General features: G+C 39.9%; 1 protein-coding gene across 1 annotated transcript in view; it reads left to right on the forward strand.

The window, feature by feature from the left end:
- Vps13D (vacuolar protein sorting 13D) overlaps positions 1 to 21,568 on the forward strand; it is a 772,012-nt gene that overhangs the window by 88,481 nt on the left and 661,963 nt on the right. Inside the window, exons 9-11 of the mRNA XM_071670877.1 lie at positions 232 to 379; positions 9,262 to 9,344; positions 21,144 to 21,351. Of these exons, the coding sequence (XP_071526978.1) occupies positions 232 to 379; positions 9,262 to 9,344; positions 21,144 to 21,351 (439 nt within the window). The remainder of the gene's footprint in view (positions 1 to 231; positions 380 to 9,261; positions 9,345 to 21,143; positions 21,352 to 21,568) is intronic.

Consider the following 21,568-nt stretch of genomic DNA (forward strand, 5'->3'; position numbering starts at 1 on the left):
GCAGCATCTTTTTTAACTTTTGTGTAACTTGTGCATACCTCTGATATTTGCACTAGGAAAGCATTCAGGTGTATGAGAATCATTGGATATCTTTAATTTATTGGAAGGACTGTCGGGTAGGCACTCTCACATTACTCTTGAGGATATTAGGTCACTCGCATTACTGTTGAGGAGGGTAGGTCATTTTCACTTACTCCATTTCTGTTAAAGATATTATTTCTTTACTACCAGATGAATTTGCCACACCCTGTTCTACCCCGGATGAATTTGAGATTAAGTTGCCACTGGAAGCTAAAGATGAAACTGAGAGGAAATTATCTCTGTCTGAGTCAACTCCACAAATCTCTGAGTCTATGTTGCATGACAGGATTTATGATAAGTAAGTACTGTATTTTTCATCATCATTTTAAGAGTAAAGTTTCTGAATGAATGTAGAAGTTTTGTGTACTTAACACAGAAATATGTTGTGTTTGTTTATCTGCACACAGTATGGGCAAGGATATAGGATCTCCATAACCATTTTTTAATCATCTTTTTTATAATTTAGGATAAGTATATGCTGCAATTCAACAGTTCTTTAGGATGAATATTTATTTATGTAATATAGAAATGTAATGTTTTCAGCCCTGTCGTTGCATTGTTTGATTTTACTCACCAGTGAAGTACAAAGCTGTAAACAGCAGTTGACAATGCCTCACCACAAGTTAAATTCCACATACATTGTATACTGTGTTGGCTGGCTGTAAATGGCAACTTAAACAAATCCTACTATTGCCAGCTGTTACTAAACTCCTAAGAATTGGCATAGTTATACTTGATATACTAAATATGTATCATTCAAGGGCCTTTTATACTCCATCCTACCCTCTTACTTGTATATGATAGGCCTGGTGGGATGTAGATCCTCCAAAACCTTTAATATAATCTTTTGTTTTTCTTACATGTATTTTTTTTATTTGAAAACACTTTCTTATCAATATACTTCCTGAATTAAAGTTTTTCACTCACAGTAACTGCTAAGTGTCTAATGTTTTCTCTTTTCATTTTTTTCCCATTGTGAGCTTGAATGAAACTGATGTGTTGTTAATTGTTCCATGGCCCATTTACTCAAATTCCTCCTTAAGTTCCTTTAGATTCTCTTCTACTTATTTGTAGACAGTGTATAGGTCTCTTTGTAACTTCACTTGGTCTTTTGTACTCACTGTGTTCTTTATTCTTGAGCCATCTGCAGACCATTTGACTATGTTTTCCCTGACAACCTGATTAGATGACTGAAAACATGATTGCAAGAAATATTGAAGCCAATACAATTCTTTGCATTACATCTGAAAACATGATTTCATTATTGGATGTAGTTGTGTTGGCTTTCATTCTGAATTTCCTGTTGGTTAAAACTTCTCTAATCTTCTTTTGTATTCTCTCTTTTTCTAATAGCACTCCATAGTTTACTTTTTCAGATAGTTAAGGAAAATCTAGAGAGACAGTGTTTATTGTTTCCTTATATTAGAGTTTCTTGCATGGCATTATAGTAATTTATTACTGTATATACCTATGTATCAGTTTGGTTTTCGAGATTGACTTTTTGATTTAAAATTGGGGGACCAGCTCTTTCACAAACAAAAATAGTAAAATTTGGAAGAAATTTTTTTTAATCATTATTGAACTTTATTCATAAACCCACCACCACCAGGCATAGTTCTTTTTATTAAAGTTCTAACCTACAAAGACTTCATGACCTGTCCTCCACCAAACAAGAAGAAACTGCTGTTGATATGAAATTCAGTTGGGAAGATACTTTATAATCTCCTATTTAATGGTAAATGGTATTTTTTTTTTAAATTTTCCAAAAGAAGGAACAGAGAAGGGGGCCAGGTGAGGATATTCCCTCAAAGGCCCAGTCCTCTGTTCTTAATGCTACCTCGCTAATGTGGGAAATGGCGAATAGTTTGAAAGAAAGAAAAGAAAGATTTAATGGTAAATGAATGTAAGAGGAAAGTGATTGGTTCTCAGTGAATGTAGGTTTGCAGCAGGGGTGTGTGATGTCTCCATGGTTGTTTAATTTGTTTATGGTTGGGGTTGTTAGGGAGATGAATGCAAGAGTTTTGGAAAGAGGGGCAAGTATACAGTCTGTTGTGGATGAAAGAGATTGGGAAGTGAGTCAGTTGTTTTTCGCTGATGATACAGTGCTGGTGGCTGATTCATGTGAGAAACTGCAGAAGCTGGTGACTGAATTTGGTAAAATTTGTGAAAGAAGAAAGCTGAGAGTAAATGTGAATAAGAGCAAGGTTATTAGGTACAATAGGGTTGAGGGACAAATCAACTGGGAGGTAAGTTTGAATGGAGAAAAACTGGAGGAAGTGAAGTATTTTAGATACCTGGGAGTGGATTTGGCAGTGGATGGAACCATGGAAGCAGAATTGAGTCATAGGGTGGGGGAGGGGGCGAAAGTTCTGGGAGTGTTGAAGAATGTGTGGAAGTCGAGAACATTATCTCTGAAAGCAAAAATGGGTATGTTTGAAGGAATAGTGGTTCCAACGATGTCATATGGTTGCGAGGCGTGTGCTATGGATAGAGTTGTGCGGAAGAGGGTGGATGTGCTGGAAATGAGATGTTTGAGAATATGTGGTGTGAGGTGGTTTGATCGAGTAAGTAATGAAAGGGTAAGAGAAATGTGTGGTAATAAAAAGAGTGTTGTTGAGAGAGAGCAGAAGAGGGTGTTTTGAAATGGTTTGGTCACTTGGAGAGAATGAGTGAGGAAAGATTGACCAAGAGGATATATGTGTCGGAGGTGGAGGGAACGAGAATGAGTGAGGAAAGATTGACCAAGAGGATATATGTGTCAGAAGTGGAGGGAACGAGGAGAAGTGGGAGACCAAATTGGGACTGGAAAGATGGAATGAAAAAGATTTTGAGTGATCGGGGCCTGAACATGCAGGAGGGTGAAAGGCGTGCAAGGAATAGAGTGAATTGGAATGATGTGGTATACCGGGGTCGACGTGCTGTCAATGGATTGAACCAGGGCATGTGAAGCATCTGGGGTAAACCATGGAAAGTTGTGTGGGGCCTGGATGTGGAAAGGGAGCTGTGGTTTCGGTGCATTATTACATGACAGCTAGAGACTGAGTGTGAACGAATGGGGCCTTTGTTGTCTTTTCCTAGCGCTACCTCGCGCACATGGGGGGGAGGGGGTTTTTATTTCATGTGTGGTGGGGTGGCGATATATATATATATATATATATATATATATATATATATATATATATATATATATATATATTTTTTTTTTTTTGCCGCTGTCTCCCGCGTTTGCAAGGTAACACAAGGAAACAGATGAAAGAAATGGCCCAACCCACCCCCATACACATGTATATACATACATCCACACACGCAAATATACATACCTACACAGCTTTCCATGGTTTACCCCAGACGCTTCACATGCCCTGATTCAATCCACTGACAGCACGTCAACCCCGGTATACCACATCGATCCAATTCACTCTATTCCTTGCCCTCCTTTCACCCTCCTGCATGTTCAGGCCCCGATCACACAAAATCTTTTTCACTCCATCTTTCCACCTCCAATTTGGTCTCCCACTTCTCCTTGTTCCCTCCACCTCCGACACATATATCCTCTTGGTCAATCTTTCCTCACTCATTCTCTCCATGTGCCCAAACCATTTCAAAACACCCTCTTCTGCTCTCTCAACCACGCTCTTTTTATTTCTACACATCTCTCTTACCCTTACGTTACTCACTCGATCAAACCACCTCACACCACACATTGTCCTCAAACATCTCATTTCCAGCACATCCATCCTCCTGCGCACACCTCTATCCATAGCCCACGCCTCGCAACCATACAACATTGTTGGAACCACTATTCCTTCAAACATACCCATTTTTGCTTTCCGAGATAATGTTCTCGACTTCCACACATTCTTCAAGGCTCCCAGGATTTTCGCCCCCTCCCCCACCCTATGATCCACTTCCGCTTCCATGGTTCCATCCGCTGCCAGATCCACTCCCAGATATCTAAAACACCTTACTTCCTCCAGTTTTTCTCCATTCAAACTTACCTCCCAATTGACTTGACCCTCACCCCTAATGTACCTAATAACCTTGCTCTTATTCACATTTTGTGAATATATATATATATATATATATATATATATATATATATATATATATATATATATATATTTCCGAGATAATGTTCTCGACTTCCATACATTCTTCAAGGCTACCAGAATTTTCGCCCCCTCCCCCACCCTGTGATCCACTTCCGCTTCCATGGTTCCATCCGCTGCCAGTTCCACTCCCAGATATCTAAAACACTTCACTTCCTCCAGTTTTTCTCCATTCAAACTCACCTCCCAATTGACTTGACCCTCAACCCTACTGTACCTAATAACCTTGCTCTTATTCACATTTACTCTTAACTTTCTTCTTCCACACACTTTACCAAACTCAGTCACCAGCTTCTGCAGTTTCTTACATGAATCAGCCACCAGCGCTGTATCATCAGCGAACAACAACTGACTCACTTCCCAAGCTCTCTCATCCCCAACAGACTTCATACTTGCCCCTCTTTCCAAAACTCTTGCATTCACCTCCCTAACAACCCCATCCATAAACAAATTGAAGGAATAGTGGTTCCAACAATGTTGTATGGTTGCGAGGCGTGGGCTATGGATAGAGTTGTGCGCAGGAGGATGGATGTGCTGGAAATGAGATGTTTGAGGACAATGTGTGGTGTGAGGTGGTTTGATCGAGTAAGTAACATAAGGGTAAGAGAGATGTGTGGAAATAAAAAGAGCGTGGTTGAGAGAGCAGAAGAGGGTGTTTTGAAATGGTTTGGGCACATGGAGAGAATGAGTGAGGAAAGATTGACCAAGAGGATATATGTGTCGGAGGTGGAGAGAACGAGGAGAAGAGGGAGACGAAATTGGAGGTGGAAAGATGGAGTGAAAAAGATTTTGTGTGATCGGGGCCTGAACATGCAGGAGGGTGAAAGGAGGGCAAGGAATAGAGTGAATTGGAGTGATGTGGTATACCGGGGTTGACGTGCTGTCAGTGGATTGAATCAAGGCATGTGAAGCGTCTGGGGTAAACCATGGAAAGCTGTGGAGGTATGTATATTTGCGTGTGTGGACGTATGTATATACATGTGTATGGGGGTGGGTTGGGCCATTTCTTTCGTCTGTTTCCTTGCGCTACCTCGCAAACGCGGGAGACAGCGACAAAGCAAAAAAAAAATATATGTGTATATATATATATATATATATATATATATATATATATATATATATATATTTTTTTTTTTTTTCATACTATTCGCCATTTCCCGTGTTTGCGAGGTAGCGTTAAGAACAGAGGACTGGGCCTTAGAGGGAAAATCCTCACCTGGCCCCCTTCTCTGTTCCTTCTTTTGGAAAATAAAAAAAAAAACGAGAGGGGAGGATTTCCAGCCACCCGCTCCCTCCCCTTTTAGTCGCCTTCTACGACACGCAGGGAATACGTGGGAAGTATTCTTTCTCCCCTATCCCCTATATTCCAGCGGGGGGCTGGAAATCCTCCCCTCTCGCTTTTTTTTTTTTTTTAATTTTCCAAAAGAGGGAACAGAGAAGGGGGCCAGGTGAGGATATTCCCTCAAAGGCCCAGTCCTCTGTTCTCAGCGCTACCTCGCTGATGAGGGAAATGGCGAATAGTATGAAAAAAAGAAAAATATATATATATATGTATACGTTGAGATGTATAGGTATGTATATTTGCGTGTGTGGACATGTATGTATATACATGTGTATGTGGGTGGGTTGGGCCATTCTTTCATCTGTTTCCTTGCGCTACCTCGCTAACGTGGGAGACAGTGACAAAGCAAAATAAATAAATGAATAAAAGATGTAAACATGGAAACTTATATATTCAGGATGAAAATACTGCTGTTTTGTTTCATGTTTTGGGGGGACTAGTGGTGAAGTGAGGTGCTTTGCCAAAAGGTGGTATTGGTGCCAGCATAAAGGTACCATAGATGAGGTATTTTTTATAAGATGGCTGATGTAGAAAGGTAATTGGTAGGCAGCCACCAGCCAGGAGATTTACTACCAGTACCCAGGTAGCTGTCTTGTCTTTCTCACTCACTCACATGTGGACTCAGATATAGTATCCCTTCTTGTCACAAATAACACTTGACAACACTTAGCTCACACAACATTCTTCATAATTCTAGATTTTCTTGCAGTTAGCATTATGCACTATCCCTGTCTTTTTGGCAAAATGGAAGGAGCAATAGATAGTAGCAGGTAGGAACATTAGGCAGGAGCATTAGTTATAAACATTAGATAAAAGTAGTAAGTAGGAACATTAGGGAGGGGGGGGAACTGGGTACAAATTTTAGGTTGGAACATTAAGCAGGAACATTAGGTAGACATAATAGGTAGAAGTAATCGGTAGGAACATTAGGTAGGAGCCTCTGGCAACACTGTGCTAGAGTTGCCCTCTGGCAGTGGCCTATTAAGGGTAAGGCACTAAAGGCTGAGAAGTGGCACTGAACTTCACCAGTTATGGAGACTCTTTTGCTGTGGCCACCCACTTCAGGATTCCAGAGGGAACGGGCATCAGAGATAAAGAAAGAAAGATAGATGGCTTATGATATGAGGCCAATACATTGCAGATATACCTTATGAATAGTATTAGCAAGTTTATGCAAGTTCCAACTTTACATAATTCACTGACTTAAAGTGTTTGTGATGACTGATACATGCATTGAAATGTACCGTAATGTATGACTAAAGTGGTCAGTGAAGGGGTATGGTAGTGTTGACAAAGTGTAGCCTACATTTATCTTCAAAAGCTTATTATTGATTTTAATGCACTGTTTTTGAAACATTGCTCATTTCTTTTTTATAACAGAGAACTGCATTTCAGGAAAGCAATGGAACCATAGCTAGGGAGGATGCATAGAGTTTCTTTGGGGGAAGCAGTGTTCTTTAATGGGGAGTGAAGGTGATGCACACCACTCCACAGACAGTGACTGTGTTTGAGTGAAGCCTGAGTTAACATATACAGTAATGTATGAGTGTTGTGGTGAGTGAGGTCGTCACGCTAGTGCTGACAAAACATAGCCTACGATTATCTTTAAAACCTTACTGATAATTTTATCTTAATGTTATTGAAATGTTGCTTATTTGAGTTATTAATGGAGAACTATACTTCAGTAAAACAATGCTCTGAGCCAGGGAGGAAGTGCAGTGTTCCTTTAGGGAAAGTGGTGTTCCTTGGAGAAGTTCCTTGATTAAGCAGTGTTCTATGTCAGGTACTGAAGGGGATGTGCTCTGCTCCACAGACAGCCAGTGTGTGATGACATATATTAGTTAACTTGTACCATGATGTATGAGTAATGGGATGAGTGAAGTGATTACAGTAATGTTGACAAAACATAACCGAGTTTATCTTCAAAAGCTTACCAATGATTTTATCTTAATGTTATTGAAACATTGCTTGTTAGAGTTATTGGATAACTGTACTTCAAGAAAACAACTGGCTCATAACCAGGAAGGAAGCTGTGTTTCTTTGGGGAAGCAGTTTTCCTTGGCAGGGAGTGAAGGCATGCACCACTTTGGTACATTATTCCATATTATGTTTTTGTTTTCATGTAAGTCACATTGCAATGAAAAATGTGTGTAAAATTTAAGATTTTGGTTGATGATTTGGTACAAGTGGGATCACCAGTAGATGATGTAACAATCTGTTTGCCAACCATGCTTACCCTTGCAGTTGAGGGTATTTTTGAGTTTTCACCTTAAAAAAGATAAGATATGGTCACTGTTTCATTCATATCTAAAACTGCATTTAGCAGTGAATTCTGCTGAATGATACTCCTCACCCCCTGAAAAATCTTGGATATGAGCCCATAGAATACTGTTTATAAATGTTTCAACTGATATTATTTGTTTACAGCTGTAAATGGTTTATCTTGTTGTATCTGAGTTTAATCATTTGATTAGTAAGCATTCTCTCTCTCTCTCTCTCTCTCTCTCTCTCTCTCTCTCTCTCTCTCTCTCTCTCTCTCTCTCTCTCTCTCTCTCTCTTTCTCTCGAAAAACTGTGATTGAGTGATATGAGATATATGATAAACAAAGGATAAAATTTTGGCCAAAAATCTTAGGTCAACAGTTACTGGAAATTGTCACAAAGGTATAGACATTAGTTGCGTTTGTGTACTTTTACCTGTTACAAAACCATACTAGCCTTCATTAATGAAATTTTTCCTAAGAAGATGTTCCTCAATGTGTTTATTTAACAATTTCACAAATTTGAATTGCATATAAGACTAGGCTGAATGGTCTTTGTTGTTTTGATATCAGTTTGGATTTACCTATGGATATTGGTGATGTGTATGCCCATCTGTGAATGTCATCTGTGTTACATAGGTTCATGCTTTCTCTCAGTAACACCATGTGTGGTTTTGCTATGGTCATCTTTGCTTATATTTGAAAGATAGCTGGAAATCATAGAGAAGTTGCACAATTTCCACCATGGTCAGTAGCAAGTTACTGAGGCCTTCAGGAAGTCCCAGTGACTTATCTTTTGCTTGGGTTGCCCTCTGTAGCTAAGCAACAAAGCCTACAGTGTGTACATAATTAATCTTATGGCAGGAAATTAAGTGAGGCAGGTCTATTCAGTTCCATTATAGATATCTTGAGTTTTACCTGGAGGTGCACTCTCAGAAGGCAGTAATTATGATACTTGAATTTATTTTGAATTTATTTTAGCCACTTACATTTGGCAGCTTTATTCTACCTAGAGTAAATATGAATAACTTTTAATAAGAAGCTTTTTCATTTGTTACATCAAGATATGAGTAAAGTTTTTTCCACCCACAAGAGTGAAACTACCTATCAGGTTGAAGAAATGTTATTTTGGAAAGATGAATGTACCCAGTGCTTGTTTTCCTGTTGTTTTATTGTATGAACTCTCAAAATGTGTTATACCATCTAACTAATCTAGATGTATTTTGATAAATTATGGAATATATGTTAACTGAGGACAGTGTATAATCCTTCATGAAGTGATTAGTGTGGATATGTTATACCTAACTTTGATGACATCTATCCTCTTACGATGATGAAACAAGTCTTGCTCTACTGTTTTTTCATTGGCTGTTTATGGTTTTAGAAACAATAAATTGAAGAGGTTTGTGGAATAATGTTATCTTTTGATAAATATTTTTCCTGTTAATAGATTTGCATTGATCTTGCAGATATGAACTAAGGCTGTGTGACATGCAGGTTCTGGTTGGGAAAGTTCGAGACAATTGGCGATTTGCGTATGTCAGAGGCACAGGTTTGTAACCATTTATATTTTATTTTTCTCTCCTGGGTCAGTTTGCCATGCAAGCATTGAGAGATATCTTGGACCTCTGGGGTGTAGAAACTTCACAATCCCCCAACTTTTCTGGTAAGGTTAATGCCCCTCCCCTTCTTAATCATCTTTTAGGGATTAATAGCCTCGACTTTGACTCAAGTGTACCTTCCACCCAATCAACAACCTCTGTTCATTAATGATATCATCATCTCAGGCCATTGTTGCTGACCTTCCTCATTATTTCATGGATCATTAAAGCAGTGAGATGCCCACTCTGTCCGTCTTTTTTGCTGGTTTTGTTCATTCTAAATCTGATACATATCCATAATGTCTTGTGCAACTGACTTTTTAACTTGTATAGGTAACTTTTATAAGTGAACACTACTGATTAGTATCTTCTCACTTGGTGTGCGTATATGTGATATATACACACGGTCTGATCAGTGGTCATTTGCTGTGTACATACCAATACCATCTTATGAATGTCACCATCAACCTTTTCATTCCTCTGTGCTTCCATCATGAGTTTAAACCTTTGTGCCTTCATTCAAAGTTCCATTTGATGTATGATTCCACATCTTACCCATAGATGTCAGTAGGAACCTAACAACACAGCTGGACAAAAAAATCATATCAATGACATCCCTAAATCATCAGAGAAAGTCTAAGTGTGTCATACTTTAAGTAAATGAAACAGTTTCTCTTGAATTATTTTTGTAAAGAAAATAATGTTATTTTTCATTTATGTAATTATTGTTTTGTATGTGAGTGATATGTAAATATGTAATGTGTGTGAAATATAAAAAGAGAAGTAAAGTATTGTAAAACCTCCATTAAACAAGGAGATGCTCACACCAGCTTATACTTTTCAGTTTTGGTTGGCAACCTTCCAATAGAATTTCATTATAGATATTTCAACGAGCCCATGCACTGCACTGCAGCAATTATTGTACTTACCTCCCAGTGTTTTGTGGCCCTGGTGATTATCTTCAATTTCTCGTGTTATTTCTGGTGCAGTATTGTGTGCTGGTCTGGGACATTTGTGTATTTTGTGCATCCTTGATTACCATTGTGGAAAATGATCTGACAGTTCCTTGAAGCTGTGTATGTCACACAAAATGTAAGAGGAGCATCTTAAGCCTCGAAAAGAAGTTGGATTTGAGCAAGAGACTGACTAAGGGCAAGTCCAAGGTGGCACTTGAGGACCTTCGCCATCAGCTTGATGACATCGTCAAGCAGTAGAAGATCAAGGCATTTGGTTTTGCTTAGTTTCTTACATATATTAGCACTTTCCCCATGTAAGATATTTACAGATAAGATATTTTATAATGTGGCTCAGACTGGGGTATCTGAATGTGTGTGAATGTAACTTAGATGAGAAGAGAGGAGATATAGTAGTATGTTTGGGGAATGAAACCTGGATGTTCTGGCTGTGAGTGGAATGAAACTCAAGGGTAAGGGGTTGAATGGTTTGGAAACATCTTAGGAGTAAAGTCAGGAGTTGGTGAGAGGACAGAGCTAAAGAAGGGGTAGCTCTACTACTGAAGCAGTTGTGGAGGTGTGTGATAGAATGTAAGAAAGTGAATTCTAGATTGGTGTAGGTAAAATTGAAAGTGGATGACAAGAGATGGGTGATTTTAGGTGCTAATGCACCTGGCCATGAGAAGAAAGATCATGAGAGGTAAGTGTTTTAGGAACAGCTAAGTTAGTGTGTCTGCAGTTTTTATGTATGAGACAAGGTGTAGAATGACCAGCCAGCTTTGTGAGAAAATCACTTTTTTCTTCAACTCAGCCTACATCAACTGCATGAACATTCATTGTGCAAAGATTTTCACTGAGAGATTTGCCCCTATCCAGTGGCAAGACACTATGAGAGGGATCCAGTAGAACCAGTTCTTTAAAGTGAAGGCAGGTGACTGCACTGATCACAATATGGTTGAATTGGAGTCTCTCTACATTGGTTACTTGAAAAAAGCATTGTCTCTCAGCAAGTTCATGGGATTCCAAGAACTTGTGAATTCTACAGCTGAGGAAGTATGCTGGGGTGACCATTGAGTCCCAGAAATAGAAACTGGTGAACTAGATCATTGATGAAGCATCGGTGCATTTAGGCATTTATATAGGTGTGAGCTCTCAAAAAGAGTAGGATCAATGAATACCTCTCAGTTAGTCATTGTGTTAACAGTGGGTTGGAGCTCACTATCTTGAACTTACATAAGGAGAATCTGTACTGGGTCAAGTTAAATTCTGCACTGTGTAGTGGCAGAGTGAGGGATTTAGTAAATTTGTTGGATGGCTAGTCAGTTCAGGGCCTTGAAGGCTGTCATCGTTAACTGCTACACAACCAGTGCCCACTTTCGAGACAGTGCTGCTTCCTCGAGCAAGAAGGATACTAACAAAGTGAAGTTCATGACGGATTTCATTGATGTGATTTGTTCTCTTTGTGAAACCATTCAGGCTGATGATCACATGGTCATGGATGTTGTCCCACTTGTGGAGTCTGCAGTATTGTCACTGGACATTGTCATTAGTAGCAGTGTCTCTCCTCTGACCATAGACAGGCTCCTCCTGGATCTGCTGGATTGTAGGATAAACTACTAAGTCTCAATTCAGCCCTCACCAGCAACACAACTGTTTGGCTTCACTGTCTTTAGTTACAGGAAATGGCCACACATGTACAGAGAGATGCCCAGATATGAGAGGGAATCCATCCAGTGACTTGTTAAATGCTTGACTCAGCTATTTATAGAGTATGAAGTAGAGGCTGTCCTTCAAGGTGCACATGAACAATCTGAGGACATCACCACTGGAGGATATGTTCAGAGACTTGATTTTGCTCCTTCCATATTATCTGCTTCACAACTTAGTTGTGCAGGAGATAAGGGTTGCAATTTATATAAGCAGAACCATTGTAAAGAGAAGGTTCAGTAACTTGAATGTTTTGAAGAATCTAACTTGAACCTCATTGGGAACTGACAACCTGAATGACCAAATGGAAATAAAGATCCATGGGCTGAACCTGTTCAACTTTCAGCCAGAGTGAGCAATGGTCCACTGGCTAGATAAGGGAGAGAGGAAGCACCACACGTCAAGGAACCTGGAGTAAATGTGTAAACTAGGAACATTTTGCTATTTTCATGAAACTCTTGGTATAGTATAGTTGAGATACATATTCAGTACTGTAAAATTATTTCTTTTACTGGAATATCCAATTAAAATGAAAAAAAAAAGCATTTTCTGAAAATTTTTGTTTGATCGAATTACAAAGCTGGCATATAATCAAGCTCTCAGAACTGTATGATAAAAAAAAGGGCTAGTGAATTTCCATAAAAAAGATTATCAGGGCTGGTGAAAAAAAGATATTAAGGTAAGTACGTACCAGAAGTCATTAGCTCAGGGCAAATAAATGCCCAACATAATTTTCCTAACCTGCTTATAGTCTGTCCTTGAAGAAACTGATGCCTTGAACATGGCTGAAACCTTATCTCTGGAGCTCTTTTATAGGCTTTCACTTGAAAAAAATAGGGCTAATTTAAAGTAGTTGTGTCTTTTCATAAGAGCCCCTTTTCCTCGTAGCATTGAACTCTAGGAGAGTAAGTGTTTTCTATGCTATGGCCAGAATCTTGATTCTCCTCTCCGATGACAACCATGTATGGATTAAGATAACTAAGAATCCTGGTATCCTGGCTAAGATTAAAGCTTGCGCTACCTCGCAAATGCAGGAGACAGCGACAAAGCAAAAAAAAAAAAAAAAAAAAATGTTTAAAATAGCCCATTTGTTAATTTTGTAAGACATCACCTAGAAAGCTTAATCTTATGAGACTCGAATCTCTTCAGAGTTTATCAAGGAAAACATTTTGTGCTTCCTAGATCAATGAAACCCCATGGTAGAAGATTATCTCTACATGAATTAAGAACTTTTTATTTTTATTACCCCGACCTGGAAATAATACAAGAGCATGAGGTGAAGAAATCAATGAGTTAAAAGATAAAACTAATGGTCTATGGTACTTGTTTTTCACCCTCATTAAACAACATTATCATATATTTATTATACTTTGTCGCTGTCTCCCACATTAGCGAGGTAGCGCAAGGAAACAGAGGAAAGAATGGCCCAACCAACCCACATACACATGTATATACATACACGTCCACACACGCACATATACATATCTATACATCTCAACATATACATATATATATAATCTGTCTGCCCTTATTCCCTTTGCCACCCCACCACACATGAAATGACAACCCCCTCCCCCTGCATGTGCGCGAGTTAGTGCTAGGGAAGGACAACAAAGGCCATATTCTTTCACACTCAGTCTCTAACTGTCATGTATAATGCACCAAAACCACAGCTCCCTTTCCACATCCAGGCCCCACAAAACTTTCCATAGTTTACCCCAGACACTTCACATGCCCTGGTTCAATCATTTGACAGCACGTCGACCCTGGTATACCACATCATTCCAATTCAATCTATTCCTTGCATGCCTTTCACCCTCCTGCATGTTCAGGCCTCGATCACTCAAAATCTTTTTCACTCCTTCTTTTCACCTCCAATTTGGTCTCCCACTACTCCTCGTTCCCTCCACCTCTGACACATATATCCTCTTTGTCAATCTTTCCTCACTTATTCTCTCCATGTGACCAAACCATTTCAAAACACCCTCTTCTGCTCTCTCAACCACACTATTTTTATTACCACACATCTCTCTTACCCTTTCATTACTTACTCGGTAAAACCACCTCACACCACATACTGTCCTCAAATATCTTGTTTCCAGCACATCCACCCTCCTCCACACAGCTCTATCTGTAGCCCATGCCTCATAACCATATAACATTGTTGGAACCACTATTCCTTCAAACATACCCATTTTTGCTTTCCAAGATAACGTTCTTGACTGCCACACATTTTTCAACACTCCCAGAACTTTCGCCCCCTCCCCCACCCTATGATTCACTTCCACTTCCATGGTTCCATCCGCTGCCAAATCCACTCCCACATATCTAAAACACTTCACTTCCTCCAGTTTTTCTCCATTCAAACTTACATCCCAATTGACTTGTCCCTCAACCCTACTGTACCTAATAACCTTGCTCTTGTTCACATTTACTCTCAGCTTTCTTCTTTCACACACTTTACCAAACTCAGTCACCAGCTTCTGCAGTTTCTCACCTGAATCAGCCACCAGCGCTGTATCATCAGCAAACAACAACTGACTCACTTCTCAAGCTCTCTCATCCACAACAGACTTCATACTTGCCCCTCTTTCCAAAACTCTTGCATTCACCTCCCTAACAATCCCATCCATAAACAAATTAAACAACCATGGAGACATCATGCACCCCTGCCGCAAACCACCATTCACTGAGAACCAATCACTTTCCTCTCTTCCTACACATACACATTCCTTACATCCTCGATAAAAACTTTTCACTGCTTCTAACAACTTACCTCCCACATCATATATTCTTAATACCTTCCACAGAGCATTTCTATCAACTCTATCATATGCCTTCTCCAGATCCATAAATGCTACATACAAATCCATTTGCTTTTCTAAGTATTTCTTACATACATTCTTCAAAGCAAACACCTGATCCACACATCCTCTACCACTTCCGAAACCACACTGCTCTTCCCCAGTCTGATGCTCTGTATATGCCTTCACCCTCTCAATCAATACCCTCCCGTATAATTTCCCAGGAATATTCAACAAACTTATACCTCTGTAATTTGAGCACTCACTTTTATCCCCTTTACCATTGTACAATGGCACTATGCAAGCTTCCGCCAATCCTCAGGCACCTCGCCATTGGTCATACATACATTGGATAACCTTACCAACCAGTCAGCAGTCCAGTCACCCCCTTTTTTTATAGTAAACTCCACTGCAATACCATCCAAACCCGCTGCCTTGCTGGCTTTCATCTTCTGCAAAACTTATACTACCTCTTCTCTGTTTACTAAATTATTCTCCCTCACCCTCTCACTTTGCACACCACCTTGACCAAAACACCCTATATCTGTCACTTTATCATCAAACATATTCAACAAACCTTCAAGATACTCACTCCATCTCCTTCTCACATCACCACTACTTGTTATCACCTCCCCATTATCCCCCTTCACTGATGCTCCCATTTGTTCCCTTGTCTTACGCACTTTATTTACCTTCTTCCAAAACATTTTTTTATTCTCCTTAAAATTTAATGATACTCTCTCACCCCAACTCTGTGTGGCTGTGAGGACTCCATATTAAATATTGAAGATTTCCATCATATTTGTGGCTTTATTCTTATCTGAAGCTTTTACCTTTAACCCTCCATATTTGTATGGTTACATGTGCTCATATGCTTATGTAACAAACTTTAGAGGAGAGAAATCTAGGTTCTCAAATTCAGAAAATCTTATCTTTAAGAGACAATGCCCTACAGGTATTTTTTTCTTGACACTCTTTTCCCTTTCCTGTCTTACCTACTCCTTTTTTCTATTTCTTTCTGTTTGAAATAACTGTGACTACTCTTGGGATGATGCCTATGACCTGGGAATAATTGAGCTTTCCCTTGCCTTGAACCAGTGGGTTGATGATATCATCTCTGGCAGTTTTTGATGGCTGCAGGTAGGCCAAGAATGTGATTAGGCCATTATCTGTTGGAAAGGTAACAATAGGTGATGAAACCATGTGTTCCCCAATAGATAAACAGAGGGTTAGAATGTCCTAACCACAATTTTCTATATATACAATATGCATTCCTGTTTTGATGCATGAGACCAGGTTATAGTGTTGGATGATTTGAATGCAAAGGTGAGTAATGTGGCAGTTGAGGGAATGATTGGTGTACATGGGATGTTCAGTGTTGTATATGGAAATGGTGAAGAGCTTGTAGATTCATGTGCTGAAAAAGGACTGGTGATTGGGAATACCTGGTTTAAAAAGAGAGATATACAAATGGATTTGTATGTAGCATTTATGGATCTGGAGAAGGCATATGATAGAGTTGATAGAGATGCTCTGTGGAAGGTATTAAGAATATATGGTGTGGGAGGCAAGTTGTTAGAAGCAGTGAAAAGTTTTTATCGAGGATGTAAGGCATGTGTACGTGTAGGAAGAGAGGAAAGTGATTGGTTCTCAGTGAATGTAGGTTTGCGGCAGGGGTGTGGGATGTCTCCATGGTTGTTTAATTTGTTTATGGATGGGGTTGTAAGGGAGGTAAATGCAAGAGTCCTGGAAAGAGGGGCAAGTATGAAGTCTGTTGGGGATGAGAGAGCTTGGGAAGTGAGTCAGTTGTTGTTCGCTGATGATACAGCGCTGGTGGCTGATTCATGTGAGAAACTGCAGAAGCTGGTGACTGAGTTTGGTAAAGTGTGTGGAAGAAGAAAGTTGAGAGTAAATGTGAATAAGAGCAAGGTTATTAGGTACAGTAGGGGTGAGGGTCAAGTCAATTGGGAGGTGAGTTTGAATGGAGAAAAACTGGAGGAAGTGAAGTGTTTTAGATATCTGGGAGTGGATCTGTCAGCGGATGGAACCATGGAAGCGGAAGTGGATCATAGGGTGGGGGAGGGGGCGAAAATTTTGGGAGCCTTGAAAAATGTGTGGAAGTCGAGAACATTATCTCGGAAAGCGAAAATGGGTATGTTTGAGGGAATAGTGGTTCCAACAATGTTGTATGGTTGCGAGGCGTGGGCTATGGATAGAGATGTGCGCAGGAGGATGGATGTGCTGGAAATGAGATGTTTGAGGACAATGTGTGGTGTGAGGTGGTTTGATCGAGTAAGTAACGTAAGGGTAAGAGAGATGTGTGGAAATAAAAAGAGCGTGGTTGAGAGAGCAGAAGAGGGTGTTCTGAAATGGTTTGGGCACATGGAGAGAATGAGTGAGGAGAGATTGACCAAGAGGATATATGTGTCGGAGGTGGAGGGAACGAGGAGAAGAGGGAGACCAAATTGGAGGTGGAAAGATGGAGTGAAAAAGATTTTGTGTGATCGGGGCCTGAACATGCAGGAGGGTGAAAGGAGGGCAAGGAATAGAGTGAATTGGAGTCATGTGGTATACAGGGGTTGACGTGCTGTCAGTGGATTGAATCAAGGCATGTGAAGCGTCTGGGGTAAACCATGGAAAGCTGTGTAGGTATGTATATTTGCGTGTGTGGACGTGTGTATGTACATGTGTATGGGGGGGGGGGGCCATTTCTTTCGTCTGTTTCCTTGCGCTACCTCGCAAACGCGGGAGACAGCGACAAAGTATAAAAAAAAAAAAAAAAAAAAAAAAAAAAAAAAAAAAATACATAAGTATACGTATGTAAGTAGGAGAGATGGCCAGAAAGTGTTATTGGATTACGTGTTAATTGATAGGCACACGAAAGAGACTTTTGGATGTTAATGTGCTGAGAGGTGCAACTGGAGGATTGTCCGATCATTATCTTGTGGAGGCAAAGGTGAAGATTTGTAAAGGTTTTCAGAAAAGAAGAGAAAATGTTGGGGTGAAGAGAGTGGTGAGAATAAGTGAGCTTGGGAAGGAAACTTGTGTGAGAAAGTACCAGGAGAGACTGAGAACGTCATGGAAAAACATGAGAACAAAGGACGTAAGGGGAGTGGGGGAGGAATGGGATGTATTTAGGGAAGCAATGATGGCTTGCACAAAAGATGCTTGTGGCATGAGAAGCGTGGGAGGTGGGCAGATTAGAAAGGGTACTGAGTGGTGGGACGAAGAAGAAAGATTATTAGTGAAAGAGAAGAGAGAGGCATTTGGACGATTTTTGCAGGGAAAAAATGCAAATGACTGGGAGATGTATAAAAGAAAGAGGCAGGAGGTCAAGAGAAAGGTGCAAAAGGTGAAAAAGAGAGCAAATGAGAGTTGGGGTGAGAGAGTATCATTAAATTTTAGGGAGAATAAAAAGGTGTTTTGGAAGGAGGTGAATAAAGTGCGTAAGACAAGGGAACAAATAGGAACATCAGTGAAGGGGGCATATGGGGAGGTGATTACAAGTAGTGGTGATGTGAGAAGGAGATGGAGTGAGTATTTTGAAGGTTTGTTGAATGTGTTTGATGATAGAGTGGCAGATATAGGGTGTTTTGGTTGAGGTGGTGTACAGAGTGAGAGGGTTAGGGAGAATGATTTGGTAAACAGAGAAGAGGTAGTATAAGATTTGGGGAAGATGAAAGCCAGCAAGGCAGCGGGTTTGGATGGTATTGCAGTGGAATTTATTTAAAAAGGGGGTGACTGTATTGTTGACTGGTTGGTAAGGTTATTTAATATATGTATGACTCATGGTGAGGTGCCTGAGGATTGGCAGAATGCTTGCATAGTACCATTGTACAAAGGCAAAGGGGATAAAAGTGATTGCTCAAATTACAGAGGTATAAGTTTGTTGAGTATTCCTGGGAAATTATATGGGAGAGTATTGATTAAGAGGGTGAAGGCATCTACAGAGCATGAGATTGGGGGAATAGCAGTGTGGTTTCAGAAGTAGTAGAGGATGTGTGGATCAGGTGTTTGCTTTGAAGAATGTATGTGAGAAATACTTAGAAAAGCAAATGGATTTGTATGTAGCGTTTATGGATCTGGAGAAGGCATATGATAGAGTTGATAGAGATGCTCTGTGGAAGGTATGAAGAATATATGGTGTGGGAGGCAAGTTGTTAGAAGCAGTGAAAAGCTTTTATTGAAGATTTGTATGAGTAGGAAGAGAGGAGAGTGATTGGTTCTCTGTGAATGTTGGTTTGCGGCAGTGGTGCGTGATGTCTCCATGGTTGTTTACTTTTTTATGGATGGGATTGTTAGGGAGGTGAATGCAAGAGTTTTGGAAAGAGGGGCAAGTATGCAGTCTGTTGTGGATGAGAGAGCTTGATAAGTGAGTCAGTTGTTGTTCGCTGATGATACGGCGCTGGTGGCTGATTCAGGTAAGAAACTGCAGAAGCTGGTGACTGAGTTTGGTAAAGTGTGTGAAAGAAGAAAGCTGAGAGTAAATGTGAATAAGAGCAAGGTTGTTAGGTACAGTAGGGTTGAGGGACAAGTCATTTGGGAGATAAGTTTGAATGGAGAAAAACTGGAGGAAGTGAAGTGTTTTAGATATGTGGGAGTGGATCTGGCAGCGGATCTAACCATGGAAGTGGAACTGAATCATAGGGTGGGGGAGGGAGCGAAAGTTCTGGGAGTGTTGAAAAATGGGTGGAAGTCTAGAATGTTATCTTGGAAAGCACAAATGGGTATGTTCGAAGGAATAGTGGTTCCAACAATGTTATATGGTTGCGAGGCATGGGCTATAGATAGAGTTGTGCGGAGGAGGGTGGATGTGCTGGAAACGAGATGTTTGAGGAAAATATGTGTTGTGAGGTGGTTTGATCAAGTAAGTAATGAAAGGGTAAGAGAAATGTGTGGTAATAAAGAGAGTGTGGTTGAGAGAGAGCAGAAGAGGGTGTTTTGAAATGGTTTGGTCACATGGAGAGAATGAATGAGGAAAGATTGACAAAGAGGATATATGTGTCAGAGGTGGAGGGAACGAGGAGAAGTGGGAGACCAAATTGGAGGTGGAAAGATGGAGTGAAAAAGATATTGAGTGATCGGGGCCTGAACATGCAGGAGGGTGAAAGGTGTGGAAGGAATAGAGTGAATTGGAACGATGTGGTATACCGGGGTCGACGTGCTGTCAGTGGATTGAACCAGGGCATGTGAAGCGTCTGGGGTAAACCATGGAAAGTTTTGTGGGGTCTAGATGTGGAAAGGGAGCTGTGGTTTTGGTGCATTATACATGACAGCTAGAGTGTGTGTGAACGAATATGGCCTTTGTTGTCTTTTCCTAGCGCTACTTTGCGCACATTTGGGGGGAGGGGGCTGTCATTTCATTTGTGGCAGGGTGGCGATGGGAACGAATAAGGGCAGACAGTATGAATTATGTACATGTGTATGTATGTATATGTCTGTGTGTGTATATATATTTATACATTGAGATGTATAAGTATGTATATGTGCGTGGGAACATGCATGTATATACTTGTGTATGTGGGTGGGTTGGGCCATTCTTTCGTCTGTTTCCTTGCACTACCTCGCTAACATGGGAGACAGTGACATAGTATAATGAAAATAGAAAATAATAGAATATGCAATATTCATGGAACCTCATCTCAGAGAGGAAAGGTTTATCAAATTTCATAACCTGTATTCAGTCAGTATTTCCACCCATTCCTGTTTCACCGACAATAACTATGAATCATGTCTAATGACACAAGTGTTTCATAGAATACACTCTTAGTAACTTTTCAGAATCCACATTTTTTAAGCTAATGAAAAGAAAAAGTACTTTCTGATACTGGAGAGCATTGAAGGATATATTTTTTCTCAAAAGTAGGTTGGAAATCAGATACTGGTTTTGTATCCTGAAGGTGAGCAGTTATATGCTGATTTTCAAAAATGAATTAAGAGAAACTGAATATCATCTTGCATGAAAGAAAGAATAATTTGGCTTATTAACTGTAATTTGTTGTTTTTGTGAATCAACATAACCCAACCCTGTTCAGATTTCCCTTGGAAATTTAACCTCCATGCTCTTTATTAGCTTGTAGGATGGAGACTGGTGACTACTATAGAGTTCAGTAAAATTTTCATTGAATATGGATGTATATGTGTACTTTCTCCACCCACTGTAAATCCGAATGGAATCACTGATAATGAATAGATAGACTTTTAGAAGAATATTCATTAGAAAAACATAATTGTTCTTTAAAAAGATTTTAATGCAAGATATTGAATATATATTTTGTATTATCAGGCCAAATGCATGTGTTGGACCGGTTTAGCATCAATTTACAACTTGAGAGGCGAGTAGTGGTGATGCCAGATGCACAGCATCAGTGGCCAAGTGCTACTTTAGCGGGTACATTACCCAGGCTGGTGCTTCACATAAATGAACAGAAAGTTCAGGCATTACATACCATGGTGGTGAAGTTTTCTGGAGACCAGGCTCTTGAACCATTAAGGTGAGACACTTTACTACTTGTTTGTTGTTGAGGAGTTTGTGGTATTAATCACTTATTTCTGGAACATTATTCATAAAGATTCATATATAGACATTTGATAATTATTGAATTTTTTAGTTGTACAGTATTTTGATTCACCCATTATTATTTCAAGACCTGATACAGAGTCTGATCTTGAAGGTGTCAATTCAGACACAGCATATTGATCCATTCAGGA

The sequence above is a fragment of the Panulirus ornatus genome, chromosome 16 (assembly GCF_036320965.1).
Source record: "Panulirus ornatus isolate Po-2019 chromosome 16, ASM3632096v1, whole genome shotgun sequence".
Lineage (NCBI taxonomy): Eukaryota > Metazoa > Arthropoda > Malacostraca > Decapoda > Palinuridae > Panulirus > Panulirus ornatus.